The following is an 8,596-nucleotide window of genomic DNA, read 5'->3' on the forward strand; positions in this document are numbered from 1 at the left end:
ATCTCACTGGAGAGCCCAGGTCCGATCGCCGGTAGCCGAAAGTATATCATGAGTCCGATTAAATATCTTAAATTATATTGAACTCACTTTTTTGGGCAATGTTTGCTAGCTAATGACAATATCATGACAATCTCTAGGGATTAAGCCTATGCCAGTAGAACATTTCAACCACCTACTGGCTGGCAAAAAGTCAGAAGAACTGGCCGAATTCAATCCAATAATTAATCCTGAAAGCATGAGGTGCCGTAGGCAGGCAATGAGTGGTCATTTTATGCTTGTACTATACTTCCTGGGTAGCACTTCTAGCAAATGGATTTAATTCAATTCCTCCAAACAAGAAGAGATATAAGATGAAGAAATATCAATCAATTATATATAAATATATCACTCATTCATTCCGGAGTTCTACATAAATTGAAGATGGGCTCAAAGTAAGAGGAGGTTATTTGTGATCTATGTCATATTGAGGCAGCCTATGCCTGTGAGTAATGCTACGCAGCTCTCATTATCTTCAAAGGAACAATTCTCTTGTTATATGATAAGAATAGATTAGTGCAATTCATGGATTTCTCATCAAACACAGTGGTTTGGTTGATTATAGAGTTGCCAATGAAGTCTTGATAATGACAGGTACTCCAAATCATTTTTCTCTATCTATATTAATGTCATACACCAGCAATGTATGTGTATTCCACGATGAATTGATAGGAAAGAAGAAAAAGAGGGACATAAATCAATTGGCTTTTGAAAAATAGTAACAAAAAAAGAGTCCAACCCCAGGGCTCTGAGAGGGGTAGATGGAGTTGAAATTAAGAGTTTTTTTTTAATGAATATCCTTTTAAAATTTATATTATTTCTATATCCTCATAAAATACTATTTTTGCACGAATGCCTCCAATATAACGGTTTTTCTAACACCGTGAATAAAAATTATATTTATTTTAATTAAAAATAAAATAAAATTTTGCAATTACTTTTTTGTCTTCATCGCAATCGCTTTTTTTTTTTTTGCACATCTATCCATTAAGAATATTTTAGTCATCTTAATTTGAAACTGTTAATTTTTTAATGGTGTTAGATGGTGTAGGTACATATGTAAAATAGGGATAAAAAATATGGTAGAATAGTAAAACAAGAGTTATACGAGGGTATACATGCAAATATCAAATTTGGAAGAGTATTTATGTAAAATTCGATATTTAGAAGGGGTTATGCAAAAAAACCCTGGGGCACTCTAGAAAGAGTCCAACCTCAGGGCTTTGAGAGGGGTAAATGGAGTTGAAATTAGTTCATGTTAGATTTGGAGACGGCTGCATCCAACAACCTTTCTTTATGGAAGCAGGAGAGAAAGTGGGGGAAACAACTGCAAATCAACTTCTCAGTAGTTAACAAGTGGTTGATTTCTTGTGGTCTTTGGTAGTTAATGTTTTGTTCTTGTTTTGACCCCCTTTTTTTTTTTTCTTTGATATGTTACCTCCTGTCCCATTCTTCTGGCAATCTTTGCTTAAACATAATCATTCAGTTCATTTGCGTTGTGACGAGTATTACTATACACTCTTAAAATATCTAAGAAGAATCTAAGCATATGTAATGAACTGTTCATCAGCAATTATAAAATTGTGCAATTAGGTTCTTGATCTTATGACAAATTCAGTAAACCATATTTGAAATTGAGGCATGAAGTTTCCTTTATAGGGTGGTCTCTCACCTACCACTACTCTACAACTGCCACCACTCCCACTAATTGATATGGAGAGAAGTTGTTGGATTCCATCCTGATGTACATGTCCATACAAAATTACACTGAAAATATAGTGTAAATTTACACCTGCACAAGAGTATAAATCAGGCCAACCCCTTTCTAGGAGCAGCAGTCAACCCACACCACACCCCAAAGACCAGAGAAAACCAAGGATTGGTTACATGGCCTTGATTGCCTAGCTTCTCTAGTTTTCCATCCCTCTGAGAGTCTGAGGGGCTCAAACTAGCCACAACCAACACCAGCACCCCAAAAGGCTCCAATTACTCCTCCCTCAGTCCCCACTTCTCCTCGCCCAAAACCCAAAACCCAAAACCCATCACCCCCAAAACCCGGAACGCGGCTCGCCTGCAGCCCAGCAGCGTCACCGGTATCCCGGTCGCCTCCGCCGGCGAGCTCCACTTAAATGCCAGCTCCCCGCGGCCGTCGACGCCGCCGCCACCGCCTCCGGTGGAAGAAGACGAGGAATATTACCTGCCGGTATACTAATTAAGTTGGAGCTTGGTAGAGGACCGGGGGAGGGGGGGGAGGGGGGGGAAGAGACCTTTTTGTTCTTTTGTTTTGTTTTGGATGGCCGCGGCCAACGAGCCGACGGCGGATGTGGAGACTCCGGCTGCGGCGGCGGAGGAGGAGGACGCGACTGCAAGGGCGGCGAGGAAGCGGTACGAGGGCTTGTTGACGGTGAGGGCCAAGGCGGTGAAGGGGAAGGGGGCGTGGTACTGGGCTCACCTGGAGCCCATCCTCGTCCACTCCGCGGACTCCCCTGGCGTCCCCAAGGCCGTCAAGCTCCGCTGCTCCCTCTGCGCTACCGTCTTCTCCGCCTCCAACCCCTCCCGCACCGCCTCCGAACACCTCAAGCGCGGCACCTGCCCCAACTTCTCCTCCCCTTCCTCCTCCTCCGCCGCGGTTCCCACGCCCATCTCCACCCTCCCACCCACCCCCCGCAAGCGCTCCGCGGGCGCCTCCTCCTCCTACCACGTCTCTCCTCTCGCCCTCGCCGACCCGGCGGCGCCGCCGCCGGCGCTGCCGGCCCCCCCTCTCGTCCTCTCCGGCGGGAAGGAGGAGCTGGGCGCCCTGGCGATGCTGGAGGACAGCGTGAAGCGGCTCAAGAGCCCGAAGGCCTCCCCGGGGCCGCCCCTCCCCAAGCCCCAGGCCGACGCCGCCCTCTCCCTCCTCGCCGACTGGCTCCTCGAGTCCCTCCCCGCCGTCTCCCCATCCGCCCTCGCCCACCCAAAGTTCCAATCTTTCCTCCACCAAATCGGCCTCCCCGCCTTCTCCCCCCGCCGCCTTGCCCTCCCCCGCCTCCACGCCCGCCACCGCGACGCCCGCGCCGACGCTGACGCCCGCCTCCGCGACGCTCTCTTCTTCCAGATCTCCTCCGGCGGCTGGAAGTCGCCGTCGAGCCCCACCACCTCCTCCGACCACGCCCTCGTCAGCCTCGCCGTCAACCTCCCCAATGGCACCACCGTCTTCCACCGCGCCGAGCTCGCCACCGGCGGGGCGCCCCCCGGCTATGCCGAGGAGGTCCTCTGGGACGCCGTCGCCGGCCTCTCCGGCGGCCTTACGCAGCGCTGCATCGGCATCGTCGCCGACCGCTTCAAGTCCACTGCTCTGCGAAGCCTCGAGAGCCAGCACCATTGGACGGTGAACCTCTACTGCCAGTTCCAGGGCTTCCACAGCCTCATCAAGGACTTCGCCCGCGAGCTCCCCCTCTTCCAGCGCGTCACAGCCAACTGTTCGAAGCTCGCCAACTTCTTCAACACTCACTCGCAGGCCAGAAGCATCTTCCACAAGCACCAGCTTCAGGAGCTCGATCAAGCTCGCCTTATAAGAAGCACTGCCCACAATGGCGATGCTGCACGTAACCTCGCCGCCATATTTGCACTGCTGGAGGATGTAATGAGCTTCGTTCATCCTCTCCAGTTGGCGGTCATCGACGAGGAATATAAGATGCTGTGTCTCGAGGTGCCAGCTGCTCGGGAATTAGCGGAGATGATTCAGGATATGAGCTTCTGGACTGAATTGGAGGCTGTTTGCTCGGTTGTTAAGTTAGTCAAGGATATGGCTCAGGAAATGGAGGCCGAGCGGCCATTGGTTGGGCAATGCCTGCCGCTGTGGGATGAGCTGAAAACGAAGGTGAAGGAGTGGTGCTCGAAATACAGTATAGAGTTTGGGCCTGTGGAGGAGGTGATCGAGAAGAGGTTCAAGAAGAACTACCACCCTGCATGGGCGGCGGCATTCGTATTGGATCCTCTATACTTGGTGAAGGACACGAGCGGGAAGTACCTCCCACCTTTCAAGTTCTTGACGCCTGACCAGGAGAAGGATGTGGACAGGCTGATCACAAGGCTGGTTCTGCGAGAGGAGGCCCACATTGCTCTTATGGAGCTGATGAAGTGGAGGTCAGAGGGATTGGACCCTTTGTATGCGCAGGCTGTGCAGGAGAAGCAGCTCGATCCATCCACGGGGAAGATGAGACTAGCTAACCCGCAGAGCAGTAGACTGGTATGGGAAACTTGCTTGAGTGACTTCAAGTCCCTTGGGAAGGTGGCTGCGAGGCTTATCTTCCTGCATGCCACCTCCTGTGGTTTCAAGGGCAACCTGCCACTGCTCCGGAGGATGTGGACGCATGGGCGATCGAGTGCTGGAATGGACCGGGCTCAAAAGATGCTTTTCGTCCAAGCTCATTCGAGGTTGGAGAGGAGGGACTTCTCCAGTGAGGAGGAGAAGGATGCAGAGTTCCTTGCCGGCGGTGAGGAGGATGTGCTCAATGAGGCCTTTGTCGATGCCCCCTCAGTGTAAAATTTCTGTTTTTGGATTTTATTCTTTTCTTAGCTTATGTAGAATAGGATTTGTAGGAAATGCTGGGATTTTTTTTTTTTTTGTTTGAATTCTTCTCTGTGCCCTTGTTATTCTTCTAACTTACTCGCTCAAGATTTTGGTGGGGTGGGGGGTGGGGGCATCAGAGAAACTTATAATGTATTTGTTGAAGAAGCTGAACCTCCCTATGGGGTATGACATTTTATTGAGTTTCAGAAAAAGGGAAGTCTTCTTGTTCATAAGATAGAGTTGTTGTGGAAATAGAAACAGGAAGAATTATGTAACATTTTGGCTCTTTGCTAATAATATCTATATAAAATTCAAAAAAATGAGCTCGAGACTATTTTCTTTCTTTCTGTTCTTTGCTGCTCTTTTTTCTTACTCTGCTTTGAAACTGTCTGATGCTGGTTGAACAACTGACTGCAAGTGCATGCTTACACTATATCTTTTGTTTCATGCAACATGCATCAACGCTTATATGTAGAAGATAATTGTTTGATCCTGGTAAATAAGGTCTTGATACCATACGCTCTTCTTTTTCGGGTTTCGTCAGCATGTCTGAATGTATGTATTTGATACTGAATGTTGATTCTGGAGTGGTTTTACAATGTTCAATATTCTGAATCGTTGTGCAAAATGGCTCTACGTAGTGTTTGTGCGAAAAAAAAAGGGTCTTAAGAATTGCATTCCAAGTATCATAATTTTTAATTTTCTTTATGAAATTGCAAAACATCAGGAGCGAACTGCGGTAATTACAAGAGAAAAGATACAGTTAGATGCTTCAAGTTATCATGGAATTATGGGCTGACTATTGAGATAATGGGAATTTTTCACATAAGACTTAGTTCTGATTCCATGTAGGCAACAGCATCTCCTCTGAATTCAGTTAGGTAAATTAGAGTTCATGAAGCCCTTTTAATTGTTCGACTTATATCTTCGGATTGTCTATATGTTAAGGCTAAGCTCCAAATCCATGGCAGCCATATAGCAGCTGTTCTCAGGAAATCTTCAATGAGGATAATGTTAAGGTCATCCATGTTAAAAAAAACACTTCACAAATTTGGTTGCTGGTCTCCTCACCTGCACTTTGATATAGAGTTTCACATGAAAACTGACCACCTGTCTTATCAAATCTTATGTTAGGACTTCCTCCTTGACATGTTTCACGTCTTCACGTCCGGACTTTATTGGTTTCAAGGATGTTAAATTCTGATCACGAGAAAAAAGAAAATATGTTGAACTTCTGATAGACATCCTTTATGGGATTAGACTGACGCTTTTCTTCTTTATCGCATTATCATCTCTGTCCATCACATGGTATCCTTGTCCATGACAGGAACCAAGTAATCAAACTTCACCATATAATGGCATGACCGATCTTCTCCAAGCTGTTTCACATGCCCAACTTGACACTATTTGGAAGGGAAACTAAGCACATGAGGAGTACTGGTGGAAGCTTTTATCACACAGTTGTATCTCCCCAGGGTGGCTGTCATTCTATTCTATTCACTGTGAGGGAGTGTGGTCTGAATTCAGTCTCTGCTCAACAAGTACACAGGAAGCTAGCGGACTTGATAAATGGTGATGGGCATTTGGGACACTCACTGACTGTGATCTTCTGAGATTTCTTGCTAAAAGAGGCCCCTGCTGCTAGTAAATTTGCCTACCAGCCATTCAGCTGCCCATGTCTTTATCTGAAGATCCGTAAATGGAGGAAACCAAGCAGCTCTGTTTCAAATTTACTTCAGACTCGAGCAACAGTGACATATTTTTTTCCGAGTCACGGCTGACACATTCAGTTTCTTGGGGGCCGCAAGTGTGCATTTGATCATCTAGAGCATGATTCAATTCTAAGTGTTCATAATGATGCTGCAAAGTTTACTGAATTGCTCAGTGAATTGGTGCAGCTTGAAAAAGGAAGTTGGAGAAAGGACTCGTGGTTTGGTGTTGATGTGAGACTCCCAAGCTGAAGGAGTATGAGATGCCGGTATTCTCTCTTGGTGATCTATCAGACGGGCCATTTCAGTCTGTTGTCTGGTTGGGTAGATGGCAAACCAGATGGGTAGCCTCACGGGCCAACTTCAGAGAGAAACAAGGAGATAGAGACAGTTGATCATGGAAACTTTGTTCAACAGGTCAGCTTGGCTACCACCTCCTCCTTTGCTGCTCTCTTGGGGATGACCGAGAGCCCACCAAAGAAAGCAGCAGAGGACGTCGAGGTCGGTGCGCTGAAGCAGTCTGAAGAAAAGCTCGGGATCTGTTACGGCGGCCCCCCACCATTTGTGGTTGGCTCGTGTTCTGAACTTTAGTAAAGCCTGCGCCCCAGAGCTGAGCTTTGGATTGGTCTACTCGCAACTTACCGTTCGTGAGGCCTTGAAATGGTGCTCCGACATCACCTCAGCAGACTTGCCATCATTGCTTCCGGACCCGTGGGACCTTGTGGCGATGCTGGTGACGGCTTCATGCCAATGAGGAATTTTTGATACAATGAGTTCATGCTTGCACGAAGCAAATTTAAACTATAATCATGATATGTTGCATGCTCATAAGTTTGCGCAAAATCTGTGCATTTATTCACGCAATTTCACTATAGTTAGCATTCATCTGCATTTGATTCATGGAGTGAGAACTTTCAGAAGGGGGAAGGTAGATGTGAAGATGAGATATAAGAGTCTAAAATGGGACCTCTTTATCATGTCGTCGTTTTCTGTGGGAAGGTGGGTCATGCAGTCTCATAGGGATGCTCTTTACTTATTGATGAGATGGTAGACAATGGTCTCTAGTCAAAGTTATCCCTTCTCGTGTTGACAGTTTCACTACCTCCGGACTCCAATGTAGGGTGGTAAGAGTTGTGCTGCATCCTGTATGATAAAGAGTATAGAGTGGCAAAAGGAGTTGTTTGGGATGGACTATAGGCATATGGCTAGTGGTCCTTGCGTCCATTTAGTTATATTTTCTTGTGAGATTCCAATATTCAAACTTATACTGATTAATATATTGGTCAATTATGAGTAATATGTTCCTTCCCCCAGGATATTTGATAGCAAGGTACCATTTTGACTGGCTAGGTACATGCTAGAAAATAGTTAATCCATCAAAATGGTGCACAAGTTGCCTTAGATTATGTCACGTACAATACGGCTGCGTTATGTAACTATAAATTATAAAGTATCTCTTGCTCTCCTAATGCTAAAGCACCCACTTGTGCATAAGATATACAAACACTCTCATCTAGGAATTCACTACTTCTAAGCTACATATTTCATTGTCTTCAGAAAGAGAGAGATCTTCCCTACTGAATAATTAAGAATATTGATAGATTATTTCCTGCCATGAGATTCAAATCTAGGTTAGAGAACATACGAGTATTGGTTTTCTATTGTTTTTTTTTTTTCGGGGCCAAGAATTTTCTACAGCCAGGGTACGTGATAGAATTTGACAGGGAATGCAAGTTTTACTGCAAATCGAGTTACTGTTTTATCCTCTTACAATCGGCTATCTCCAGTCAAACTGAATTTTCCAGCTTATAAATTGGCTTGTACCATTATTGAGGACTCTGGGGTAACCTCAGCTCTTGTCTCGGCTGATATAGAATCATATATTCTGAGATATTTGGGTGCAACATGATATATGGGTAGATTTTTGATAGTTTCTATTTAATCTTACAAATCTTTGGACTATTAGGTACTAGGATTAATAGATTCGATTTTGCATTATTTTTTACTATGCCGGCCAAGATCTTGACTTTCTTGGTTTCTCCCAAAGTTTTTTAACTTTTTGCCTTTTTGACGAGAGACATGTCCATGTCAATTCATCATGATATCAATCACCTACTAAGTTGGCCAAATAATAGCTGCGAGTTAAAAAATTTTGATTTATGACAACCAAGAGTTATGTTAAAGACCCTTCCAGTGAGAACTCTCAACATACCTACATTGTAGAAATTTTCTACAACTAACCTTCCATTCTATCCAAATTATACCAAAACCCTTGAAGGTAAGTGAAATCTTCTAAACG

The 8,596-nt window shown here is 45.4% G+C and overlaps 1 protein-coding gene across 1 annotated transcript; it reads left to right on the forward strand.

Annotated features, from left to right (window-relative positions):
* The first annotated feature begins 1,849 nt into the window (after positions 1–1,849).
* Positions 1,850–7,480, forward strand: LOC103708245. Its single transcript, XM_039114785.1, has 2 exons — positions 1,850–4,557; positions 5,916–7,480. Exons 1-2 carry the CDS (start codon positions 2,330–2,332, stop codon positions 5,950–5,952), a joined length of 2,265 nt encoding a protein of 754 aa, XP_038970713.1. The 5' UTR covers positions 1,850–2,329; the 3' UTR covers positions 5,953–7,480.
* Positions 7,481–8,596: the final 1,116 nt, after the last annotated feature.

Source organism: Phoenix dactylifera, chromosome 17 (assembly GCF_009389715.1).
Source record: "Phoenix dactylifera cultivar Barhee BC4 chromosome 17, palm_55x_up_171113_PBpolish2nd_filt_p, whole genome shotgun sequence".
Lineage (NCBI taxonomy): Eukaryota > Viridiplantae > Streptophyta > Magnoliopsida > Arecales > Arecaceae > Phoenix > Phoenix dactylifera.

What these genes read in the sequence shown, in the direction of transcription:
- LOC103708245 (XM_039114785.1), top strand. Translation starts at nt 2,330, where the DNA reads ATGGCCGCGGCCAACGAGCCGACGGCGGATGTGGAGACTCCGGCTGCG. An exon ending in TTTGTCGATGCCCCCTCAGT is followed by an intron (nt 4,558 to 5,915) that starts GTAAAATTTCTG and finishes TGTCCATGACAG; the next exon opens with GAACCAAGTAATCAAACTTC.